Source organism: Lissotriton helveticus, chromosome 1_2 (assembly GCF_964261635.1).
Source record: "Lissotriton helveticus chromosome 1_2, aLisHel1.1, whole genome shotgun sequence".
NCBI classification, from domain to species: Eukaryota; Metazoa; Chordata; class Amphibia; order Caudata; family Salamandridae; genus Lissotriton; species Lissotriton helveticus.
In genome coordinates, this window is record NC_136058.1 from 192,088,922 (window position 1) to 192,116,897 (window position 27,976).

Consider the following 27,976-nt stretch of genomic DNA (forward strand, 5'->3'; position numbering starts at 1 on the left):
CGAGAGCAAACAACAAGGGGGACAGGGGACAGCCCTGTCGCGTGCCCCTGCCCAGTGCAAAGGGTGCAGAGACCCGACCATTGACCACCACCTGAGCCATGGGACCGGCGTAAAGCAATTTGACCCACCGAACGAACTCCGGACCGAAACCAAACTTGGCAAGAACCGCCCACAAATACGGCCATTCTATTGTATCAAACGCCATCGTAGCGTCCAAGGACGCCAAGATGGCAGGCTCACGCAGCGTCTCGGCTCGTGCCAAGACGCCATGCAACCGTCAGAGGTTAAGCGCCGTGTTGCGATGCGGTATAAAGCCGGATTGATCAGGGTGAACCAGGTCCCCAATTAGTCGCCAAACGTGTCGCCAGCAGCCTGGCCAAGATTTTAGGCTCCGCATTAATCAACGATCCCGAGGTTTACCATCTTTGTGGATGACGACTATAGTGGCCAGTCTCTGGTCTGGTGGGAGAGAGCCCACCTCCAAAGACTCGAGAAACATAGAGCGCAGATGCGGAGCTAGCGTGTCCGGGCGTAGTTTATATAGCTCAATGGGGAGCCCATTAGGGCCCGAAGCCTTGCCGGATCGGACCGAACGGACAGCAGCGGCAATCTCGTCCACAGTAGGCGGCGCATCCAGAGCATCCCTATCAATGTCAGGCAATCGGGGAAGTGCAATATCCCGCAATAGCAGGTGGGAGTCCTGCTCAGATCGATCAGACACCTGGGAATACACCTCGCGGAAGTAATCGGCAAAACATGTAACAATATCAGCAGGGTCAGTACAACACTCTCCATTCTCCGCAACAATCACAGGGACGACACGACTTGCATTCTCCCTCTTATCCAGCCAAGCAAGTAATTTCCCAGCCTTATCACCCACATCATACAGGCGGCCCTGCTGTTCCCTTCCCATTTCCTTAGCAGCTTCCGTGACCAGAGCCCTGTATTCATGTTGTTTCAACTCCAATAGATGTAACCCCTCAGCGGTGACCCCAGATTCCAAGCACCCCTCCAGGGCCGTGACCTCCCCCTCCAGGCGAACCATCTCAGCACGGTTGGCCAACTTCACGCTACCAATCAACGAGAGGGCCTGGCCACGAATGACAGTCTTGTAAGCTTCCCAAATTAAACTTGGGGAGGAAACAGAGCCCACATTTTCCGCAAAATAACAATCGTGTGTTTTAACCAGCTCAGCCCTGACCCTGGGGTCCTTCAAATACCAGGGGTTATTCGGAGCCACTCGGCCCGCCGAACCCCGCCGTGCATCAACCACCAGCCAAAGCGGAGAATGGTCCGAGATACCCCTTGCCAGATGTTTAACTTCCCGTATGAGGGATGCATGGGCCGAGGGCAATAATATATGATCTAACCTCGAGAGACTACCATGAGCACCAGAATGATAGGTATATTGCAACTGCTCCGGGTGAAGCAAGCGCCAGCAATCAGTGAGCCCCCGCGTCTCTAGGAAGTCACTCAACCAAGTCTGGGCCTTCGGCAGTTCCCTGGGAGGGTGACGGTCAAACATCCCGGAGACCACCGCATTAAAATCACCCCCAACCAAAAGCAGACCCTCGGGGAGACCCAGGATAAGTCCACTCAGATCAGCGAATGTGGTGGCTTGGAGGCCCGGGGGCACGTACACGGAAATCAGAATAAGAACCTTCCCTCTCCAGCGCCCCACAATGGCGGCGTATCGTCCCTTATCATCCAGTATGACATCATCAATGGCCAAGGAGAGGGAGGTCCGAACCAGAATGCCCGCCCCTCTGGAGCCCGAAGTGAAACCCGAGTGCGCCACAAGGCGATAACCACGCCTATTCAGAGCGTAGCACTTGTTGCCGAGCAAATGAGTCTCCTGTAGTAAGACAACATCAGGAGACAAACGTTTCAGCAATTGCAGCACCACCCTCCTCTTGATCCCATCCCCCAACCCGTTCACGTTCCAACACAATATCTGAAGTCCCCTACCCCCATCCCCGAATTCAGCCCCTCCCCCGCCCCACACCCAAAGCAACTGCAAAAAACAGGAGTTTGCCTTTCCTTCACCTTGCAAATAACAATAAAATTCAAACAAACAACCCAGTCCCCCCAACAATGCCAAAACAACTATACCCCCCACCCCGCACCCCTGCTGAAGACCAAAAAGCCCCATAAACTTGCAGTGTGCCTGTCGCCCAACCGCCCAACTAATCTACGAAAAGAAAACCCAGGAGGAGAAAGGACCCGCTCACCCCCCACCCACCCCCAAAAGGACTATTACTTGCAAACATTAATGACACAGCATAGCACAGTTCAAAGCCAACGTGAAGGGTACGGGGTCAAAGTCGACATCTATTCCTGCTCCGTCGGGCCACCGTCCGCCCGATCCGATCTGCCAGAGTCCTCAAAAGGTTCTTGATCCGCAGGCAGCGAGTCAAGCCAGTCACTCACGACCCCAGGATGGTCGAAGAAAAAAGTACGATCCCTATGAACCACCCGCAAACGGGCCGGGAAGAGCATGGCATACTTCATAGACCTTTCCCGGAGTCTCTTCTTGACCCCTTGAAACCCCAGCCTCTGTTTCTGGACCTGTTGTGTAAAGTCCGGATAGAAGCTGACAGTAGAGTTCTCAAAGGCAATGGGACCAGACTGCCTCGAAGCCTGCAGGATAGCGTCTCTGTCCCGGAAATGAAAGATCCTCGCAATGATGGGTCGTGGGTTAGCTCCCGATTTAGGTGTGCCGCCGGGGATCCTATGTGCACGCTCGACAGCGAAAAACTTGCTGAGACCCTTGGGCGCCAAGTGATTCAGCACCAGGTCTTCCACCAATAAGTCCGTCGAGGCAGCAGTCGATGATTCCGGGACCCCAATCAGGCGGATGTTATTGCGCCTGGCACGGCTTTCATAGTCCTCTAGGCGCCCAGAGAAATAGTCATTAGCTTTCCGCAGATTCCCGACTTCGGCCTGTAAGTCTGAGACGTCAGTGACCAGGCTAGTGGTCTTGAGATCCAGGGATTTGACCTTTTCGTTTGTCTTCGCCAAATCCGCCCTGATCAAATTGACATCAATCGACACAGTATCCAGTTTGAGAGTCAAGGCCTCATATTGTTGCCCCAATGAAGCCTTCATACCGGTAATGGCGCCCATGAGATCCTGCAACGAGGGCTCTTCCTCAATCGATGAGTCCTCCGGCATTGTTGTCGAGGGTTTAGATGCTGCGCCCGGCGATCCTTTAGTAAGGGTGTACCGGTCCATAATGTTCGTTTGCAAAGCACTCCCTCGAACGCCCGGTTTAGTCTTGCGCCTCTCACTCTCTGGCTTGGTGGCCATCTTAGATCCTGGACCCGTACGGGTCGCCTGTTGTCGGGTGAAAATGATGACTGCGGTGGCAAATGCAGGACCAAAAGGGCGAAGGTGGTGCCAGTCTCAGAACTGAAAGCCACGACAGATCGGCATCAGAAACGGATAGACCAAAAATATAGGCACGTCCGGCCGTCTACGTAGCTAACAAAGTCAGGTTGATCTCCGGACAGGAATCGAAACCAAAAGCGGTCGCCAGCCCATGCAAGTCCGGTAATCCGTTGTTGTTCACTTACTGGACGGCAGGCCAGACAAGATAGCTCGGGCGTCACCTAGGAGCAGGCCAGAAAACTGCGGCGATCTGTAGCTCTGGACCCCGAAGTCCCAAAAAGTTTTTGGGAACAGATAAATGATCAGTAGAACTACGCCAATAAACACCCGTCGTCAGAACCAGGATAAAGTACAGGATAGTCGATGGAGGTGGCGAGAGTCCGGGAGCCCTGTGCTCACGCGACCATCTTGGGTGCGCGCGAAGCTCCTCCTCATCTTTGTCCTTGTTGATCATTTTTTCAAGATTTTTTATCTCTTCCAGTAATTTGTCTCTATGTCATGCGTGATGTAATATGTGACGTCATCAGCAGGGCATTGCGGGCGCGCAAGTTATAGTTAGCTGAACTAACTATAACGGGGAATTTCAATGGTTTTGTATGAGTGAAATATCCAGCTAACTATAACGTGTGAAACCTATGTTTTTTTCAGTGAATTTCAAAGGTTTCGTAAATGATAATTTTTAAATGTATTGTTATATTTTTATACAGATTTACTACATTGTTTTAAACTATTTATTTTTAGATATTTTATTTTTTAAATTACATTACATATTTTTAATATAAATTGAGAAAAAATGTTTTAAAAAATATTGAAATTCTAATATTTGTATTTTTATTTTATATATTTTTGTAATTTATATATATTTTATATAGCAGGCAATGATATCCTATGGAAGGAAATTCAAGTTACTGTAAGTACGGTTAGAATTACTTTTCAGGATCAGTAGTGGGCTGAAAGATGCAGCACTGAGGTCTCTCCTGATAACAGGTGAGTACATCGGAATTCGTAGTTCGGCTGATTTTAGAGGAATAATTGTACGTTTCAAAAATAGACAAACTTTTCTGGTGAAAACTATACAATAGATTCCTATGGAAGGAAATACAAGTTACTGGTAAGTACGCTTAGATTTACTTTTCAGGGTCCTTACTGGGCTCTAAGATGCAGCACTGAGGTTTCTCGTGATAACAGGTGAGTAAATCGGAACTCGTAGTTCGGCTGATTTTAGAGGAATATTTTGCTCAATAGTGAAGGAAGGGGGCAGGGCCTGAGGTGACGTGTGCAAACACGCCCTGTGGCGCGTTGTAACTTGGGGAATTCATTCCTCTTCAATCCTGAGGTTCCCTGTGGGCCAACTAGCCCACCAGGTACCTCCAGTATGATCCAGGGAGCTGCGTTGCAGAGAGGTGTTCAGAGGGTATGTCCCCTTTTTACAACACTCTGCAACGCAGCTCCGTGGTGCTTACTGGAGGTACCTGGTGGGCTAGTTGACCCCTGGATTGAAGAGGAATTAATTCCCCAACTTAAAACACGCCACAGGGCATGTTTGCACACATCACCTCAAGCCCCGCCCCCTACATTCACCACTGTGCAAACATGCCCCGTAGCGCGTTCTGAGTTGGGGGATTAAGGCCCCTTGCATACTGGGGGTCCCTGGGGGCCAACTAGCCCACCAGGAACGTCCAGTATGCGCTGGGGGCTGCATTGCAGAGAGGTGTAAAAAGCGGCGTGGCCTCATTACATAATTCTTGACCTCATTACATACATCAATCTTCCTGCTGTTCAGCCAGTGAGTATGTTTACTGTAGAAAGTTGGGAATTCAGTGATGCACGGAATGTTTGATGTCTGTGTGAGTGAGGCATGACAGTTAGAGATGGGCTGAGCAGCAGGAAGGCTGCTCCTGGTGGGGTTTGCTATTACATGGATCTAAAGGATTGACTACTCGCTAACCTACATCTACTTCACCTGTTTACCTGGACTATCCCTATGATGTACCTATATCCTATCTGGATGTACTTGGACCAGCTACAGAATAAAGGTACTTATGAACTAAACATGGCTACCAGTGTCTACATGTGCCACAGGGTACAACAATATCCAATATCACACTTATATTAAAAACTGTTAAAAAACAACGGCAAAGCTGTCTGTATACAAAACAACACTTTAATAACAACTGGACGGCCTTGATACTTGATGATGGACATAATGGTCGGGCCATTTAACATCCTTATCTACTGTTCATCCATTTTTAGGTCTCGCCTAGGCAGCCCGTGCGCTGTCTCGTTGAGACATGCAGTATATACTATAGCCTGGAAGCTTTGTTTAAGCTCTGTCCACTCTCCGCCCATCTTTTGTATTGGCTTCGGTCCTAAATACAGCCTTCCCATAGGTTTTAGGCTTGTTAGTCCCTCCTCCTGACGACATGTTGTCATTTGTGTCCTTTCATGGCTATTGGCCTCTTTACTGAAACACTATTTTGCTCCCATGCCTCCCTCGTCCCCTCCTGCAGTCCATGACTTCTCGAGACCCCCGCACACCTGTTTGTGCCTGTTTGCCCGCCCGTACTCCCTTTTAAAATGCAATACGACTCGCTAAAATGCTAGTTCTATTGCATTACAAATGCTTGTTTTTAAAGTAGTGCGCATCGATGACTTACATTGTTACGCATGCACGCCAAAAGTCAAGCAGCAGTTGCCTGGTTGTGGGTGGGGATAAATAGGAAAGCAGGATAACAAACAGAAGCCAGGCGAGGCTGCACCTGGTAATAGTTAGGGCACACTGTCGCAAGAAGGCAGGACGTCAGCCCACCCCGCATTGATGCCTCAGGAAGAGGGAGCCTACCCTGTGTAAGATGCTGCCGCCGACGCGACCCGAGTCGGAAGTTAGGCGGACTGCCTGGACGTAGGCGAAGCCTTGCAGGAAGATGAAGCTTGAGTGGATGAATCAGAACAGGGTACAAGGCAGTAGGTAACGTCGTTATCTTACAGTTTTGAAGCATCTCCACCAAGTATGTATTAAGTGTGATAATGCTTCCAATCGTTTTTATTGAGATAAAGTGGCATTCATTATAAAAGCAGTGCGTAAGATAGACTTTACTCTTCTTGACTGAGATCTTGTTATCTACTTGGTGACGGAAAGCCACACGATTTTACGTTGACTTTATAACCAAATAAATGGTGTGACTGCTATCATTTTTACAGCCCCGGCGAGGAGCTGGCTAGATTTGCTATTCCATGCCAAAAGCTATCACCATTTGGTGCAACCTTAGCCTCGAGTTTCGCATCATGTATTGCCTTTTTTGGGGGGGTGGAGGTGTTTATACAGCGCAAACTCGACTCCTAGGTATCAGAGTGCTTTACATGAGCACCGGCGTTATAGGCGGACTCGTTTTGTTAAGCACAGGGAGATAAGTGATTTGCCCAGAATCGCAGGATGTTCACCGTCCCTGCCGAGACTCGAACCCGATTCCCCAGCGTCAAGGTCAACAGCTCTAGCCGTTAGGCCACATCCTCTCCCCTTGGAATCTCTACTGCATCTGGGGCCTTTCCAACAGAGGTTGGTTAATGCTACAAAAGGTAAAGTTGGAACAGAGATGAAGCTTCAATGTGAATGTCCCTATCATTCTTCTACTTTTTGCCTTCTGTTCTTCGTACTCATTGATTGACCTAAAACGTGTGTTAGAAGCAACGGATCTACCTCAAATCCCCTCCGGAACTGATTTGAATAATCAAGGAAGATGCTTATTAAAATGGCTGAACAACAGCGCTGTTAACATTTTACACTCTTACTCGAGTAGGTTTGGTATTCAGGTAATCCACAGCTCTAAAAGCATCCTTTAATTAATTTTTTTCAAAAGATCATGAAATATCTCAACTTTATTGGATATTGACTTAAGAGATTGTACCTGTTTGGTAAGACTGTGCTGAAAAGATATATATTTAGACCACTTAAAAGTCTCAGGGAGAGTGTCAAAGCAAGGGGGCAAAGGCAGAACCCTAGCCCCACTTCCCTGAACCTATGAACTGGCTGAATATGCAAACAGCACCACCTATCTTTTGTTCCTCGCGGTTTCATGCAACTGCACATTATAACAGGTAGGTGGCGTGGAGCGGGCCACGTGAGGGCCTCTACGAGGGCAGAAACCATAACCTAGAGCCCGGCTTCACCTCGTCTGACTTACAGACATGGAGTCTTTATTCCACGTATTTTAAGACTCTCTTGGAAGTGTGATCGAGAACAATCACGGGCCGATGCTGGAGACTTGAGCTTTGTTATTCTAATGCATGCTAGTTGTCAGAGGTTTAATAGCTGACTTCTCGCGATTTAACGTTGCAGTACCGATCTTCTAAAATGATTTTTAGTTAAAATGTGTACTTTATATTTACAAGCACTTTACCCCTGTGCTTGGTCTGTCCCTTACTGGTGCTCGACAGGTTTTAATTCTGGTGGGTCATTAGGTTCCATTACACAGCTGGGACAAAGCATTTAATTTCACATAATCCACAGCTAGCCCACATTAATTGACTGCCTCTCACCCATACTACCTACCTCCTCCATGCCCTTCTGCCCACACAGATTGGTCCATAGAAATTGTCTCCCATGAGCACCCGTAGATAATATTTTTATAAAATTCTTGTATTTTCAGTGATATGACCACCGAAGGCCCTGATTCTATATTAAAAACACAGCTTTGGACTATACCATTTCCCGCTAAAAGGCAATATTTCTCTCCATGTTTTCCCATACCTGGAGTCTCATGCAGTTTGGTGCTCACTTTCCCTCCATATTAAATAACAGTAGATGTTTCAACACCCATGCTAAGATGCTTCATTGCTAAATACATATAAGGTCCCAAAGGCGAGACCGATGTATTGCAAACGCTTGTTATGGGGTCTCTTGACAGCTCAGCGGACACCAGACAATTATGTGAAAACACCAGGAGAGGGACTTAGGCTCTGCCCACATGTTGGGAGCCAGAATATTTTTTTTTTGATTGAACAGAAGTTGTGTGCTTCCAAAAATGCTCGCTCTCACAGCTGTGATCATTTTGTTTATTTAACCAGCTCCCCGAAGTTGAACTTCTATGGGCCACGCATGCTATTGTCTTAGACAGCTAGATAAGTTATGGTGTTTTTCCCTGGCAGCAGCACAGATGGGCGGATGGCAGTCATTAACTTACATGGATTTTTAGGTCTCGCTTGACCGTGCAACTGTCACCTTACCTTTCAACCTACACCAATATTGTTCTATAGTTCTTTGCTTCTACACAAATACATATCCATTCCCACTCGATCTACTTGTAATGCTTCACATTACCGTTCAATATTCTTTCAAATCCAGACTATTGTCATTGGCAATGCTTGTTATTGATGGCATCCATATTGCATCCATATTGCTTGTTATTGATGGCATCCATATTGAATGAAGAATCTAGTAGTACATGTAATTGAGAAAGTGGTATAGCTTTTTGTTATTTCCACAGTGGTTTAAATCTTTAAGTGTTGAAAAATGTTTAGTTAATCATATATCAACTCAAGTTTAAAATAGTTCTTATGGTTGTATAATTGCCTGTACCTAACCAAGTAACATGATTACATCGTGTCACAAAGAGACATTTTCAGGAAATTGGAAAAGGACTGATAGTTGTTGCTACAAGAGTCATTGTGTTTGACCATGAAATTCCATAGTTTACATGAATAAAGACTAGTTTCTAGAGTAAGAAATGTTGAATGAAAAGAGCTTCTCACAAGTAAGTTTTTCAACACCTAGATAATGGCTAGCTACACCTAATGTGTTGTGCATCTTTCTTTTTTAGGCATGTACTGGTATTGAAAATATTGATGAAGCGATAACTTTACTTGAACAAAACAATTGGGACTTAGTGGTAAGTTTTCAATATGCTATGTAACTTTGGTGGGTGCTTAATGTGTTATTTTTCTGGAAGATTTTATTCTCCATAGGGTATACTGTGACATTATTTCTTGTTCTTTTAATAATTGTATTTTTATATAGAGTTTTTATATAGCTCGAACTAGACGTCGTTGCCGAGACTAGAACCCGGTTCCCCAACTTCGAGGTCGACCGCTCTAGCCATAAGGCTACATCCTCTCCCCACATTTAGTTATCCAGTCTGTGACTTACCAGCGCAAGATAAAAGCACAGCAATGGATAGGATTAGCTGCTTCCCTCCAATTTACCATCTTTTGTGCATTTACCATGCTTTGATTTAAATAGGATCATAGCATAAGTAAAGGATAATTAAAACCATCTATTAAAAACAAATTCTCTGAAGAACGTAACTACTGTGAGCGTGATCCTAATATTTGACAGTTGCTGCATGCATATACCTATGATTTGCAGGGTTTTCAGACTTTTACCCAAAAGGCAAAGTGTAAGATGGATGGTATGAGTTTCATTAGTTTTCTGCCGTGTGCCGTTTTGCACTAACCCTGAGTATTTGGCAGATGTACAGACATACAGGTAGATTCATCAAGCATTTTTGCGAGCGCAAACGGTGCGAATCGCAAAAATCGTCCGTTTGCGCCCGCAAAAATGGCATTTGAGATTCATCAATGGTTCATGAACACGCAATTTGAAAAATCGCAAATAATTGCGATTTATCAAATTGCGATCGCATTTAAGGAATCTCAATTAGAGATTCCTTAAATGCTATTCATGAACCTTTTAAAAATTGCGAAATCGCAATATTGGGCCGCTATTTACCGCGAAGTGTAACTTCGTGGTAAATAGCGAAAACTTCGGTGCATTTTTCTAAGTTGTATGTTACACACACACATGTCCTCTGGACATGTGTGTGCGCAACATCAGTCTACATTTGCATTTCAGGTGTGCTACAGGGTGTCCTTTGCACACCCCTGGCACCCTTGAAATCGCATCCTTATTTGCGATTAGCAAATTGCTAATAGTAAATAAGGAATTTATTATTTGCGATTAGCAATTTGCTAATCGCAAATAAGGAAGCTGTAGGAATCGCAATTTTTTTGCGATAGCTACATGAATCCCGTTTTGCGAGTCTTTAATAGCGATTCCTTAATAATCGCTATTAAGGACTCGCAAAACGGGACAATGATGAATCTGAGGGATAGTGTTCTGGTTAATGTGAGGCTTTATAATTCAGTTTTTCTTATTTTCCTCTCATGGACAATGATTATCTATGACAAGAATTTCCATTCCTTCCAAACCTGCAAACGTGAATCGCTTTACACTTCTTCACACTTAATGCACCATATACCGAACAATAAGAATTCATTCCAGCAGTAAACCCTAGTATAATTGATATTAAAGGACCAAGCATTTCCCTATATGTATGTTTTTCTAGGTAATCTGATTCGACATGTATTAATTTTCGCAGTCTCATCGTTATGCACGTTTTTAGGTCGAGCAGACCTACCCTCAATGCGTGAGCATTGAAGGTGTCTGCTTCAGACCTATTGTGGCCCGTATTTAGGAATGTGGACAGCTATCAGACGCGCGCTTTGACAATGTCAGATTTCACCTCGGGAGCGCGCGTCTGAGCTGCGCTTGCGCGGAGCAACACACAGCCCTTGCTCACACACAGACACAGGCAGCCCCCACCCCTCTGCATGCACGCACACACACACACACACAGGCGCGCGCATGCACACGCAGGCACACGGCACACATACAGGCACACGGCACACTATCCCCTGCCTCGCATTCTCTCTCAATCACACACAGTCACGCATGCGCACACACATTCCCTCGCGCACACACGCACACGCGCACGCGCGCACACACTCCCCCCCCCCCCCCCCCTCCCCTCCCCCACAGGCATGCACACACGGACTTCACATCAGCCCTGGGCCCCACTCACCGACCAAGCATTTGCCTATATGTATGTTTTTCTAGGTAATCTGATTCGACATGTATTAATTTTCGCAGTCTCATCGTTATGCACGTTTTTAGGTCGAGCAGACCTACCCTCAATGCGTGAGCATTGAAGGTGTCTGCTTCAGACCTATTGTGGCCCGTATTTAGGAATGTGGACAGCTATCAGACGCGCGCTTTGACAATGTCAGATTTCACCTCGGGAGCGCGCGTCTGAGCTGCGCTTGCGCGGAGCAACACACAGCCCTTGCTCACACACAGACACAGGCAGCCCCACACCCCTCTGCATGCACGCACACACACACACAGGCGCGCGCATGCACACGCAGGCACACGGCACACATACAGGCACACGGCACACTATCCCCTGCCTCGCATTCTCTCTCAATCACACACAGTCACGCATGCGCACACACATTCCCTCGCGCACACACGCACGCACGCACGCACACACACACACGCGCGCGCGCACACACTCCCCCCCTCCCCTCCCCCACAGGCATACACACAGGCACGCACGGACTTCACATCAGCCCTGGGCCCCACTCACCGACTGCGCTCTTCCGGCGGGGCTCCTCTCGCGCTCCGCTCCTCACGGCGCGTCTCCTCTTCTGAATCGGGGCTCCCTCAGGTCAGAGGAGCCCCGCAACAGGCGCCACACTCCTCCTTCTCCCCAGCCCCCTCCTGGGGACCCGGGCTACACAGGACCGGCAGGGCGCTCCATGCGCCGGCAGGCCTTCTCACGGATCTCAGGAGGCGGGACTTCCGGTCGGCCGCGAGCGGATTGGCCGGCCGGCCAAGAGCTTCCGGGTCGCCGCGCGACCAATAAGTGCTGGTGGAGGATAATATCCGAATCGCTAAACTGAGCTGTCGCCGTATTGATGCAACATGGTTTATAGTTACAATTTGCAGGACAACTGCTGAGACTTAAGTTCTTCTTTCATGCGACCTAGCGCCGACTGTGGAAGCAGCGGATAAAATGTTGATGTGGGAACGAGAATTTCGGAACCGCCACACTGGCTCCCTCAACATCGTGTGAGCCGGCTGTTACTTCTTTGTGATTAAAAATAAATAAACAACTTTTTTGAGTCCCTTTATGCTTCTGGTCGGTGCACTTCGGGCGATCTTCCTGTTGTACACTATTTGATCACTCGACGCTCTGACTCCTAACTTAACATTAAATGTAAACGCAGATTGATGCACAAATGAAACCAACGACAAATAACTGTCTGAACAGACTCGGAAGCTATTTCTTTCCCAAGGACTGGCGTTTCTGTACAATTGAGCAGTTTGTGCGCCGCTTTCGAGTTTCATTTTTAAAAATGGCTTGTTATTTTCAGACTCGTATTTAAATTCTTTGCGTTCCAGTCGCTCTCAGTATTACCTAAATATATGTTTTTTCTGTCTATCACCCCTAGAGGATAGAGGGCTGAGTCGCCCTCGCCGCGATTTGAACTGTGACCTGCATATGACCTCACATGTAAGCGGTGAGCGTTCACTTACTGAGCCATATAACATTTTGAAAACGTTATCTGCGGCATGTTTAGCTCAACTGTGCTATCTTGTGACACTCATGAAAATGATTTTTGCGTTACTTAGGCGGTGTTGTAGAGGGGCTGTGCTTGGTCTTTAAGTAAATAGTCATTAGTGACCCATATATTGTAGTCTGCCAATGTAGGCCTAGCGTGTGTTTCTACCCCAGCACGGCATTGCACACCAGACAGTACCACATCGTAGTTGACTAAGCTAAGCCCTTGTCACTGGACATCAAATCGATATTAAGTTATAGTCGTACCATATCCTACACCATAGTACACTTCTTCCTCAGCACATGTACCCCAACAGTGCAAACTAGACCGCCCCCCACCCCGCGCGTACAACACAACTCCAAGCTACATGTTTGGCCATGTATTTGCCACCTAAACTTCAATTCTATATTAAGCTATAGTCCTACTGAAGCGAGCAGACAGAGTCCTAAAATGAGCTGACCAGATAAAGCTTTGCACGCTCAAAGACAGGTGTGGAATGCTGAAGCGCCTTTATGAGCAAAGATTTCACCCGGCCCCACAATGCCACTCTGACCTTCAGTCAGGGTGCTTCTTTCAGACACCACCGCTAAGCATTCTGGAACTTGTAGTTTAAGGATTCATCAAATTATAAAACGGAACAGTAAGAGTCGGCATGCTTGGATCTGTTGGCTGGAAGTCACGAGGCAATTTGACTGCTAAGTATAGCAAGCACACACCGTGTGCAGTGTCGTTAGTGACAAATGTTTCCCCCCACACGGCAGGCTCCTCCCCATCTGTGGACTTCGGGTTGCACAATTCACTGTAAAACTGCTTCAAAAGGCCCAGACGGCACTTCACACGGCTGTGTGCGTCCCAGGACAAACATCGGAAATTTCACACCTCCGTGTTTGTTTCCTCACAACATGTGTTCCTCCCCTGTCTTTCTTTCGGATGAGAGAGAATTTGCCCAGACCGTGTGCTAGCTCGTGCCCCACCAAGGAAGGTTTACATTTCATCTCATGTTTAACCGAAGGCCATGCTCCTTTACGTACAGAGATCATCTCGGATTTTGGAATACAACAACTGGTTCTATGTTCTCTCAATATTTTAAGCTTTATTACAAATGTCACAAAAAATGTTAATATTTCACTTCTGTTCTTGGATTTTCATCACAATAAAATACACTGAAAATAATCTTCCCAAAAGTTATTTACAAAAGTTTAAGCTATTGCCATTATAAATTACAATAACTTTTATTTAAGTATTATTATTAAAAAAATAAAAGCCATGTAAATACAACACATATTGCATTACAAATGCTATAGGTGTCATGTTTGTGAAAGTTAAAACTATTGGCACTGTAAATGACAAAGCTATTAATTTTGCTATTTTCAAAACCAACACATAAATAAAAAAATTGTCATTTACAATACCAATAGCTCAAACTTTCCTAATGCGAGACCTATTGCATTGCAAATGCTTGTTTCAATTTCTGTTCAATGAATATTTGCAAAATGTGTTAACATTGTACATTTTACAGCGTACTGTGGCCAGTAATGTTGGTTATAAGTTAATGATTAAAAATCACCAAGGATTGGGATTTCATAATGCACTATTTGGGAGATTCAGTAGCAAATAGAACTAGTATTTTGGTTTCTAATCTGCCCCATAAACAAGCCTTAGCCAGTTCCCATTGCCCATCATGTCCAGAAGGGCCATCATGGCTGGTTTCCGTTAAGTTTAGTTGCATAATTTTCCAGTCGTCCCCCGAAGTTTAGTTGCAGAATTCCAGTCGTCCCCCAAAGGAGGCTAAAAGATTGCCTGGTACCCAGACGTTGAGGGGCTGTAGTCCAATAGCAGGATGGACAATGTGGTTTCTCTTGTTTCCCTGTTGGTATGAATAGGTTAGGGAGAATCTCCTGCAAGCTGCACCCACATGGACTCCCCTCAGAAATGTGTGTAAAATATTATTTTAGCTAAAGTTACATGTTTGCATGGCCTTAAGCATAATACATAATGCAAGGATCCACATCTGCCACACCAACCTGGACGTCTAGTTTTCACAAATGTCTGGGGTTGGTTGGGTTCCCCGGGGATCATCTGGTTATGGGTCCAAATACTGCAGCTACCCACATTCCCAGAAAGAAAGATTGAAATTACAAAGAAAAAATCGTGAATTCTCCTCATTGCATTTCAAGGTCTTTCCTGTCTGAATTGATAAGCCCACCCATACATGTGGTGTGCTCTTTTTTGTTGTTGTTTTATTTTATTTTTATCAAGAGGTGTGTGAGAACACACAATACTAGAACATTTGTTATTATCTATTGAATTTCGTTCCATTTTTGGTTTCCAAATATAAGTCCGGGTGGACAAGACAATATTTTTTGGAAAACCATCTAAAATTCAGAATCTTGGGAATAACCACTATTCGTAATGTCAGATTTGTGTGCATATTTCAGAATTGCATAGCTTTCCCTCATGCCTTCATTATATTTCACCTTATGAATTGATGGAAGGTGATTATACTATCAAAACTCATTATAGGCTATTTCAGTGTGGATGACTCTGGTTATTGTGTGTTTTTGGTCAGCCAAGAAACACTATATGAGCCTACAACTTGAAGAGCCGGTTTGATGTAACAGTATACAACTTTTGTAGTTCGACCATTAGGGTAAAAAAAGTTGCATATGGAAACACATTCAGAAATATTTTTCTACTGTTTAAATTCATCACTTTTTTACTTCGTTTATTTTTTTTAGTCTAGTTAAATCAGGGTGGATCTATACATGTGACTCATTCCTGTAATCAAAATGTGTTTAATTTTCAGAAATGTTTAGCTTACACAGTAGTGAATTAAAAAAAAAATATATAAAAACAACTCCAGTATTCCTGAAAGCTAAGACGGGAACTTTCTTAGCACTGCAAATCATGACAGTTTTTTTAAAGAAACACATGCACCATAAACAGCACTTTTACCCCATTATATGCCCCCTCCCAAAAAAAAATTGAGCCGGGAGGTCGTGTTTTTCCCTGCCATAATCGTGATTTTATTGATTTTTAGAGACATAATTGTAAGGGCTTGATTTATAAGCTTCTTTTACCTTCCCTCACCTCCCTGCTGCCTGGGCCACTCGCAGCCGAGCATTGACGCTGTCGAGTCGGTCCCGGCCACCAAAGTACGGCAGACATATTGGGTGTGCTTTAGTGCTTTGTCGCGCTCTAGTTGCGCATATAAGGGGACGGGCATGCCTCCGCGCAGCGGACGTGAACAGCGGACGGGCATGCCTCCGCGCAGCGGACGCGAACAGCGGACGCGCCGGACCTGCGCTGGAGTCGTGCCAGAGTCCTGCCCGTCTGCGCCCGTCCGCGCCAGAACGTCGCCCTTCGCCAGGAATCAGGGCGACACAGGGGAGGGCGTAATAACCTATTCTAGGCAAGAGATACTATCTCTAAATGGTTCAGACAGCGAATGTGTCAAACATAACGTCTCACGTAGTAGAAGTTGTTTCATTTGCCCTTGTGGCTTTGCTCTGCCGATTCCCTCCCCACTACCGTCCCTTAACAAAGTTAAACCCCAACAAATTAGAGTGGGCCAGCTGAATGTCAGATCTATGCAGAAACACTACTCGGAAATTCATGAGTTACTTTCCAACTACTCCCTAGATATTTTATTTCTGACAGAGACCTGGCTTCAAGACGATATGAATTCAGTCGTCAACCTCGCCGCCCCTATGGGGTATACCGCCTATACGCTGAATAGGCATTCTAGGGGAGGGGGGATAGCAATAATGGTTAAATCCCATTTTACTTGCCATCTAGTGATATTAGAAATCAATGAAAGCGAATGTGCACGCTTCAACATTAAGATTAATTCTCAACTTAGCCTCGTGGGTCTTTTGATCTATAGGCCCCCGGGAGCAAGCATGAACTTCACAACCTCGCTCCTGGAGCATACATGCTCTTTGATAGCCGAAACTGCGAACTTCACTATCGTAGGAGACTTGAATATTCATTTTGATCTCACCACTGACACTAGGATCAATACCTTGCTGGCCGATCTCGCTGCCCTTCAGCTCTGCCAACTTGTGAATGGTCCTACACACAGCGGTGGGCACCTCTTAGAACCCATCTTTTCGAATCTGAGCAATGTGAGTGTTGAATCCCCTATCCCTATGGTCTGGACTGACCACTGTTTGGTGATTATGACTACCTCTCAGTACTGATTCCAACTTAAAACCCGCCCAGCAAGTCCTGAAAAGACCATGGAGGAAGCTCCGTCTCGAAGACTTCCACGCACTCCTCACAAACAAACCCCCTCAACCGAGCGAGGACCCTGACCGAGACTATGACCAGTTTTGCAAGTGGATTAGTAAAGCTTTGGACACCCTGATACCAGCCAAATGTCTCAGGGCGCGCTCCCACGAATCCAGCCCTTGGTTCAACGAAGTGCTCTCCTTGCAAAAAAAAGAATGCAAAAAAGCTGAACGAAGATGGAGGAGAGACTATAATCTGACACTCAAGGCCCTCTATGTCCAACTACAAAAAACTTACCACCGCAATAATTGCAGGACTCGAGAGGCGTATTACACCACTGAAATTAACAATAGTGATAATGCCTCCAAAACCATTTTTAGAATGCTAAAAGAGCTGAGTGCCAAGAGATCGATAGACAACTCCAATACGTCTTCTACATTTTGTAATAACATGGCGTCTTTTTTCATCGACAAAATTAAGAAAATCTATTGTACCTTTCCAGCGACTCCCCACCTTAGTTCTACAGTTGATCCGAACAGGCTCAATCTTTCCAATATCTCAGCACTCAGCCAAGAAGAGTTCCTCAAACTCTGCCATAGAATCAAGTCAGGCTCACCTGCAGACCCCCTGAAACCTGAACTATTTAGAGAGTTAGACTGGACTGTTCTTGGCCCCCTTAGAGACATGGTAAACCTGCCCTTTTCCACGGCCATTATACCCACAACATGGAAGCAAGCCTGGGTGACTCCCATCATAAAAAAGCCCACACTAGACCCTACCCTACCAGAAAGCTTCAGACCTATATCACTCCTCCCCTGGCCAGCAAAAGTAGCGGAAGCCCATGTCAATTCCATCTTGACCAACTATCTGACGTCCAATTCCATTCTGGACAGGTCCCAACATGGTTTTCGCGCTGGTCACAGCACCGAGACAGCTCTCTTAAGTATGACAGAACATCTCCGTACCATATTAGATTCTGGTGGGACGGCAGCACTGATCCTTCTAGATCTCAGTGCTGCCTTCGATACGGTGTCACACGAGATTTTGCTGTCGACGCTGGAGGAGATAGGAATCACAGGGCAGGCTCTCAACTGGTTTAAAGCTTTCCTATCCGGTAGATCTTTCAGAGTCTCCACACCTCCTTTTCTTTCCAAAGAGTACCCCATTGAGCAGGGTGTGCCCCAGGGGTCAGCTTTGAGCCCTACCCTGTTCAATGTCTACGTCCAACCCCTGGCAGAAGTAGCCAGGAGAAATGGACTCTCACTTGTGACTTAGGCCGACGACACCCAGCTGGTGGTGGCACTGGATAACGAAAGCGGTCTCAGTGCACAGAATTTAAAACGGCGAATTACCTCCAACTAAAAGCCGGCAAAACGGAGGTCTTACTTGTGGGCAAAGAAACAACTGCCTGGGGGAACAGCTGGTGGCCAGAGATCCTCGGCCAGCCACCTGAATATAAAGACCATGTAAAAAACCTGGGAGTCTGGGTGGACGCTGCCCTGAACTTCACCCACCATACTAAGAAAGTGGCGGCCACTTGTTTTGGCATTCTACGCGCAATCAGACCGATTCTAAAAAATTTTGACCACCAAACCCGCCAACTAGTGGTGCAGTCGGCAATCTTGTCAAGGCTGGACTACGCTAGCTCCCTCTTGTTAGGGGCAAACGTAGCTGAGAAAGTTAGACTCCAGCGAGTCCAGAATGCCGCCGCCAGAGCCCTGACAGGCCTCCTGCGTCATAAGTCGGTGTCCTCTGTCCTCACGAAACTCCACTGGCTTCCCATGGAAAAAAGGATCCACTATAAAACCCTATGCCTTGCATTTAAAATCCTTAAGACTGCCTCCCCCCCAAGCTCTGTCCACTTCTTTCATCCTACGTTCCCCGACACACGTTGCGTTCAGAGGGTCAGAATTTAGCTGTAGTGCCCCGTATCAAATTAGCCAGGATGGGCGGTCATTCTTTCAGATACCTTGCTGCAAAATGAATGAACTTCCAATTCATATCCGAGGAATAGAAGATCTTTTACCCTTCAGGAAAGCTATAAAAACTCACCTCTTCTGTTAGTGTGTAATATCCCTTCCATGACAGTACAAACACCTCTTGTCCGCTCACTTCATGCAGCTAGCGCCGGGACACCCCTTGGCTGGGGCAGCCATGCGCGTTATAAGTCCATTTAACATTAACATTAACATCTGTGAGTAAGGATAAGTGCTGTTTCACCTGGGACAGTGTCGCGGTTTTTAGCCAATCGAGGCTCAACTTCCCAACACTGTATGATGTCACCACCCCCGGATGTTCACTCTGTACATATCGTGTGTCTGGCCTATAGATACTAAACCCTTCGGTTGTACCTCTGAATCTTGATTGACATCTGTTTGTGTCTGTGGGCCAAACTAACCATCTCTTCCAATTGGGGTTAAAGCATTGTACTGCTTGATGTGATATATTGTATCCCCTCTGTGATGTAAAATTGATGTGTGAAGATGTGGGAAACCGGGGTGTGTTCAACTCCTTGTTCTTGGCTGGTCCAAGACAGGAAGTCTGTTGCAAAGTTTCCTTCAGAAATATTATCTGTTTTGTAATAAGGCACGCTCTAAAAAGTGCTTCTGTTCCCTGAGCTTGCCATTCTGTAGAACCCCCGATTGATTTTGTTTCTATAGTGTCTTTCCATAAGTCGAAACCCTGTTCAGACCGTTGGGAAATAAAGGACTCAGAATATATCTGTTTTGTGTTAGTCAGTATATTTTTCTGTGCAGGTGTATGTACAACCTTATAGTAAAATGAAGTCTGGTCAGAAGTGTTAAACCCTGAAAACTATGAGAATTTCTGTGCAAATGTTTTCAAACTACCTTTTGGTGGTGTCGGGTAATGTGATATGTGAAAACATTACATGGGATACTAGATTTGTGTAAAAAGTGATGACCATAATGATGATAACAGTATATACTATCAAAGTCAGATGTGTCCTCTAACATTTCATTGTTTGAAAATGCAGCAGATTTTTCCAAATCAGACAACCTATTATTTACAGTTTCAAAATCCCAATCATCAGAAAATGTACTGGAGGTAATGAAGGCATTTAGAGCTATTTTGAATAAATGAGGTATTTTCTAAAGTTCAGTAGGGCCAAATACATCATAACCAACCTTATCCCAAACTCTACCATCAGGCACAGCTGTAATGTTCACAGAAAACAAGTCTCTTTGTTCACAATGAGATTATGTATGAGGTTTCAAGGCCAAGTTCACATTGGATACTGCAGAGCGTTCTGGGAGATATTTTCCATTCAATAGTAAGCAAAAGACAGTCACTAGGCCTATCCAGAACAGACAAAAGAATATTCCAGATATACAGAGCTGGAGCCAAGTTGATACTAAGTAAGTCTTTTTCAAGAAATTGTAGAAATCACAAATTTGTTGCTTATGGGAAACTGGAGCTGGCATTGTCTCAGGTTTGCTAGGATCGAGAGAGAAGGTATCAAAATCGATAAAGTAGCCAGATTCAGTTTGATCTAACTTCGTTAACTCTTCAGGTTGTGTTGAACTGGCAGGTGTCTCTTGTCAAGGCATATTGATGCAGACATCAGTGTTAGGTCGAATTGATATGTTCTGTTTCCTGAGGAACAAGTTCCATTTCATTATTGGAAATTCCAAGACTTCGAATTGGTGACTCTTTGAACGTTATGAGTCTTTCTGTCTGAACTTCCAGTATGGTAGCGAGAGGAGAGCGATGGCTACCCAGGAGTCCATGGGGCCTACTATTCAGTATCTGCCACATAGTGTGGTTTGATCAGATCAATGGAGACAAATCTCTTTTCTTTTTTGACAGCAAGAGGTGGAAGAAGTATTGTTCTTGTTCCTTTGACAGCCAAGACAGGTACATGCTTTCTGTAGGATGGCCCAAATTCTTTCTTGTCCTCTATCTTTTCTCTGACCAGATCCCCGACTTTTGTGACCCAGACAGGTCTTGCCGTGACTGAGTAGATTACTCCAGTAGCGGTACATTTTACTTGCACATTGCTTAGTAGTGATCTTGATTCATTCAGATCCTTTAAAACAGCAAAACGTTTATTGATGTCAAATGTTTTTTCATCCGCCACCGTGCCTTCACAATCGAGATCAGGTGCCCACATTCTTGTCTCATATAGGACCTCATAAGGTGTGACACCCCCTGGAGAACTTCTTGGCATGTTGTTGAGGGCAGGCTGTGGTCCAGATAGACACACGCGTGTGGTCTGTCTGAAATCAGTAAAGGTGTCTGTGCTGGACGCGCTATGGTGGAACCCTTCATCTGCTGACAGATGTCGCCATTTAGGACAAAATTCTTCGTCTGTTTTGTTAAACCAGGCCACCAATAGTTGTTTCATGTAAAGAAACTGTTGCGGTAATCCCTGCGTGTGCAGTACCTAGACTCTCGTGTGCAGCTAGTATTAAACCTAATCTGCAATCCTTCTTGGGTATTACTCTATCCCCACTCCAGGATTCTGAGCATACGGAATGTTGTTTGCATCTAACTTGTAGGAGTATTTGAGTGGAAACCTTTCAGTAAGGCCGGGCTGTTTTTGAGTGAAGCAATGACAGCTACCATTATCTGTCCTTCTCGTTCTTGAACGAGTGATTGCAGCTACGGCAGCAGTTCGTACTGCCCCCTTTGCAGCTTTATCAGCCAATGAAGTCCCTTCAACGTGAACGCTAACACGTTGATGACTCAGCGTGCGTATCACCTGAGCTCTTGGTAGTTCGTTTTTCATTTCGGCTGCCTGTTTCCATAGCATTTTATGCTTTATTGTGCCACATTGAGTCTTTAAACCCATTCTGACCCCAGCAGTGAAGATATTCATTGTATGACTGGACGCAGTAAAAGGAATCGCACACAATCAGTGTGGGGAATTCTCGATTCGTATTTATCAGTGCCAGTAATAGGGCTTTTAATTCTTCCAGCTGAGCCATGTAGTCTCCTAGAGACTGTGTCTTTGTATCGCTGGGATGCAACTTACCATCCCGCATGCAACCTTTTACAATCGCACAAGCTATGCTGAATTACTGTTTACTTCCTATGGCCGGCTGAGAAGGTCCGTCAGTGTAAATAATGTATTCATACTGATCTAGAGGCATTATTTCATTTGGGAGAGGATATTCTTGTTCATATTGCAGATATGCTTGTGTCTTTGGTCGTGGGTCATATCTACATCCAATCCAGTGAGAGAATTAGCCCATTGTATCTATCTTGGATGTAAGGCTTTAGCATTAGGAACACTTGCATTTGTAGCAGCCTCTAAGGCATTATGACAATTATTCATTTCCCCTAGCCAGTGCACTTTCTTTTATTGCAGCAGAGTATTTTCTCCGTAGAACCAAAACACATTTTAGCGTGTGTGTTCAATTGTGATTTGTATGCTTTGGGTACTGTTTCACATTCATTGAAGGTTAAGTAAGTGTACCCAGATTGACCCGCTATGACGCGGATCACCAAATTATGTTTACACGTGTCTGCAAGTGTTTTTAAGCTTTCATGTCAGCTTGTAGGGAATGAAAGATATCTGTGTTTTCCAGTGTCCAATGCCTAACTGAAAAATCAGGTCTTATTAAGTCGTAGAAAGATTTTACTCTTTCTGTGTAATCCAAAATGTATGTTATGCCAACATTTGAAAATCCTAATATGGATTGTAAGTTTTTTAAAAGATTTGGAAGGTTGGAGCAGCGCACACTTTTCTAAAAAGGTGGTTGCCAAGCTTTTTCCTTCACTTGCTAGCTCTTATCCCCAAAATAGGACATTGAGGTGGGCTATTTTCGATGTTTTTAAAGTTAAATTTGTAGCCCACATAGGCAAATCCCAAAATTATGGTACTCGCTCTGGTCAAGTGATCCTGTAAATCATCATCCGTCCGATAAATATCATCTACATAGGAAAATGCCTTTTCATTCAAATTCTGAAGTAATTCTGTTACCTTAGCGCTGAACAACCCTGGGCTATTCCAATACCCTTGGGAGAGCCGACAAAATTGACGCTGTTAATCTAGCGTGGAAAATGCTGTTAAATACCTGCTTTCATGCACTATATTTTGGCAGAAGAATCCATTTGAGATATCTACTGTTGTTTTGTATTTTTTCCGGACAATGTTATTCATTAATGCGCCACTGTGTGCATTCTGTACTGCAAATGTTTTAGTGCATGTGTTCAGATGTCAGTAGTCTAAAACTAGACGTTATTAATTGTCGGGTTTCATTATGGCAAACAAAGGATTATTCATTGGGGAGGTGAAAGTTTCTATTACACTGTGGTATTCAAGTTGATCTAAGATCTTGACCTGTTTTTTTGCTTCTTGTTTTATTTGGTACTGTCTCTGTGCAGTTGGAGTAGTTTTTACTGGGATTACAGGGTGTGGTGACTTAGCATCCCATCCAACATGGTTGCGATAAAGTGCTGTGTTTTAAGTATATTGGAACGTGGTTGGAAAAAGCTGGTAAAATTACTTTTTCTCCCTTTGGGCCACCGATAACAATTTCAGACAGCCAATCTTTTTCAGCTAAAAGGATGTCATAGCCATAAGTCAGGTACTCCCAAAAGAGACCTTTCATTTTTCTGGGGTTGCCCCTCTCCATTTGGAGTGTTATCTCATGTAACCTATGTGGGACACTTAACCTTGTTTCAGGTGATTCCACGGTGATGTGCTCATTCAACTCCGCTGTTACCAGAAATTCCATCAGGTTCTGGCGAGCTATTGTTACTTCTGCTGCGCTGTCTAGCATCGTCAGAGCCCATTCCCCTTTCAGTAGTTGAGTTCTCAGAATTCAGGGCATGTCGAACTTTGAGAGCTTCTACTTTCTTCTTTTTAAATTGAGGTATTGATTTTGGCTTTTCTTCCTTTTTGGAAGGATAGTTTGAACCGGGTGGCGTGTCTCTGGACTTTGCACTCTCTTCTTGTCTGTGTTCTGACTGTCCTTCTCTCTCGTAGTTTCTTGGTGAACCCTGAAAGGAACGTGTATCAGTATCCTGATACCTGTAAAGTTTTTTAATATTATTCCTATTTCTAAGGTTATATCTCCTTTCAGGTGGCTCCAGTTGAGGACACCCACTCCTAGATAAAGATCTACTTTCTCTAATTTTTGTTTTTATTGTTATTATCCCATATCTTCTTAGAAGAATCAGGTGCCTGCCTGGTGTTCTCTTTTTCAGGATCACCTGTGAGTTGAGGTTTTGTTGCTCTAGCTCCCAAACTATCTCTACCTAATTCAGAATAGGTGTCTGTAATCATTTTAGGTAATTCATGTTCCTGTTGTAAAGGAGGTAAATCCCTCAGGCATTGGCGTATTGCCACTGTTGCTGCCTCCCCTTTTATATTTGTTAATATTGTAGCTGATACCTGAGCAAAATTACCTAATAATTTCATCCATAAGTTCATAGCAGGTTCTGCTCCATGCTCAGTTTTTATCTGTCTTAATATGTCTGGTATTACTGCTAATGAAGGGATACCATGAGTTCTGGTATATATGGCAGCGAAAGCTGTACCCCAAGTGGTACAAGCCTCTATTGGGTGAGCTATCTCGGTTGGTAGACAGATTGTTAGCATTCACTGTTTTTCTTGAGGGCTGATGTGTGGAAATACTGCCTCTAGCTGTGTTATTTTCTGAGCTATGCAGAATGGCATTTGCTCATATTTAGTAGGCATTTTACCCATAACTGCATATAGCGTTTGTGGTGTAATTTTTTGTTGTACAACCCTGAATTTGTACTGCTTATGTAGCTCTTGTTGGCCGAGGTGCGAGTGTTCTCATCACGAACTGTGTCAGGTTTCTGTAAAGCTTTATTTTTTCTTTATGAACTGGATGTAGGTCTGCTACTGGCATTGCATCAATCTCTGGATGTGGTGTAAAAGCTGCCAGGACAGATCAAGTGGCTCCATCTCTTCAGAGTGGACCTAGTCTTATTTTGTCTTTTGTATGGGGGGGAAGGGTGCCTTTAAACCAGTTTATATGCTCCTGGTAGGTGAGCGGAATGTCAGTGTCCTCATACAGACAGTATTCATTTGGTGTTTCATCGTCACTGTAAGAAAGAAATTGATTTGATTGTGCATCTGCTTGTGGGAATTAACACATGAATAGAATACCTCTGTCCTTTATGATTCATGCGCCTCATTCACGAATGTTAGTGTCCCACCCCTAGCTGTGACTCCATAGTCTGTTAGCTTTTGAGTAAGGGCATTTATAACATTTTCAGAAATGTTTATTTCCTCTTCTATTTCTTCTTCACTGACTGCAGCAGGCTGTGCTCGCCCAGCAGCGTTTTCGTCAGCCATTTGTTTGACAATGTTACGAGGAAGAGGAAGAGTTTCAAGGAATACTGAGATACGGTTTTATGCACAATAGGAACAGTTGTCCTTCAAGCTTGATAAACCTACAGCTAGTAAATAGGAATTTAGCCTACTCCGCTGTGGAGGATGGTTCCCTTCCCTCTTTAGATGTCTCTGAAGAAATATGATTAGGGGTCTCTGAGAATAGCACAAGAAAACTATGCAGATTGGACTGTTAAGTAAGTACCAAACCAATATTGGCGGTGCCATGTCGTATAGTACCTATAAACCTATATAGGATCTGCACGTTGAGACAACATATACTGTAAGATTGAAGTCAGACTGATTCTAGACACCTCAACAGAATATGTCAGCTGGTATACCAGCTAGCTCAAAGTGCCACTAGAAACCCCTCTTACCAAGGGGAGAATAGTTCTTGGCAGCTATCGAACATGAGAACCCTGATCCCTCAGAAGCGTGGAAACCATACTACTGGTCCCTCAGTTACTCGTGCTCACTTCGTCTCAGAGAGATACTCCGAATAAATGGTGAGGATGTTTTTCAATAAGCATTTATTGAACCAGCCTCATTCTAGTGTAAATAGGTGTGCTGAAACAATCATTATACAGTGACCAATATAAATGATTATAAGCACTAACAGTGTAAAAGGATGATAGATTTCTACCATTATGCTTAAACCATTAATACAAGCAAGTATAAAAAAGACATGACAGTAATAAATGCGTACTCCTACAATGCAACCCTAACTAGATGTACCTAGTCATGTATGTAGCTGTAAAAGCGAAGAATCCCTGTAGGATAAAGTAAACCCCATTCCCTGAAGTGAGAAACTGTAGGACCCCGTCTTGGTCTTGAGATGGACACCCTGCAAGGCATGTCAGACCACTGCGAGCTGGAGTGACTGCGTGCAGGAGCCTCAGCATCCCGCATCAATGTTGACATGGAATTCCTTTTCTCCTCTGACTATCTCTGCAAGAGATGATGTGTATATATACCTAAAGCTGTACCCCCTGGGGATATACCTTGCTGTGTCATGTCGGACTTAGGATGACGGAAGGAATGACCCATATACATAGTTTTATGCAGGAGTTGGTAGGCCTGGTGTGATTCCAAGAATCCTCATGCATAATGAAGGAGGCATAAGCTCTTCGGAGAAAACACCATGTCATCTCTGGACATTACCGTAACTAGGTAAAAGGTCAGTTCTAAGAATCGTTATGTAGTCTAATGGCAGGGGAGAATATAGGTGAAAGGTTAGGGGAGGTTATAGGTGAAAGATTAGGTGACTACCTGAGCCTATATTATGCTACCCATATGGGACATAACACAATCCATTGGTGCCAAGATTAACGTCAACGTAAAGGGGACATGCACAAATGCCCCATTCTTGAATGACTCCACCCAAAAACTCATTTAACACTGAACCACAGCAGCAAGCTTTAATGTCCTTTGTCACTAATGCCAGATCTATAATCACTCATGCCTTTGACATCCACCCACTTATTTGTGTTTGCCAGTTCAAACTGCTACTCATTACAGAGTCTTGGATAATGTATATATTCACCACACTATTTGACCACATACTACCCCATCAGCACACTATCCCACAACATTGCATTTAAAGTTATAACTTACTGTTCTCTCCCTAGCGTTGCTAATGCTTTTCCTGACTAACTCTACCATTTGTTGACAAATATAACCACCTCCTACTCATTATGGGCTTCAAGTTCTCATTTGAGGATGAACTTTGTGCACCCTCAGGAGAAATTTAAAATGAAAGTAACGGTCTCACACTTGAAGTCTTATCCAGAAACACCTCACGTAAAAGGTCACTGCCTTGCTGTAGTAATACAATAGGTTCTAAAGGTGAACAGCCTTAATGTCTCTCTCCTTTCCAAAAAGCCAAAAAAGAAAGCCTAAAGCAATCTTACCATAATGAAATTCTAAATTAACATGGCATAGCAAACTGACATAAACATGTTGATGATCAACCTTCTCTCCCAACTTCTTCCTCCACCTCCCATAAATATGTTAGCCACTGTCATCCTGAGGCACAGAAATATACTTGTACACCACCTCTGAATGTGAAAAGCTCATCCCATTGTCCAGTAAAATGCTGGAGTGTCGCACACTGCAAACCAACTGGCCCTCTTAAACAGAAGGAAGCCATATTGCAATGATGCAACTAACACTTCACAAATAAATCTGCAGTGCCGTACTGATTCCACAAGAAGTCTTGAAAGTGGTCAAAAGATTTGACAACTACTAGTGCATCAGTGTTTATATCCCATAAATGGGAACACTTATGCTTGCTAGGTACAGAAACTCAGAACATAGTGTACAAAAATGTTTGTATACTTTAGTGTGTGGCACTAAGTGGGACGGGTATGCCCAGTAATGGGCTCCATGCACACTTTGTCTCTGGGACCTAGCTAAAACTGGCTGATGACCCCTAAATAGAGCGAAACCTGTCCTGGGTCACTGTGTCCTGGTTCAGGGAGGACCTGGCCTGGCAGTTCAGGCTTGACTGTTCTCATTGGAGCAAGGTCAAGACTGATTTGCATATGGCTGGTTCCAAACTGAGGTGGCATTGTGTGAAAATTAACGAAAGACTGGGATGAGGTCCTGAGTAAGTACCGGTGG

The 27,976-nt window shown here is 44.7% G+C and overlaps 1 protein-coding gene across 2 annotated transcripts in view; it reads left to right on the forward strand.

Moving 5' to 3' along the window:
• FAF1 (Fas associated factor 1) overlaps positions 1-27,976 on the forward strand; it is a 1,925,838-nt gene that overhangs the window by 49,535 nt on the left and 1,848,327 nt on the right. For both annotated transcript variants that reach the window (XM_078671305.1, XM_078671297.1), the window contains exon 2: positions 9,207-9,275. In XM_078671305.1, the coding sequence (XP_078527431.1) occupies positions 9,207-9,275 (69 nt within the window). The remainder of the gene's footprint in view (positions 1-9,206; positions 9,276-27,976) is intronic.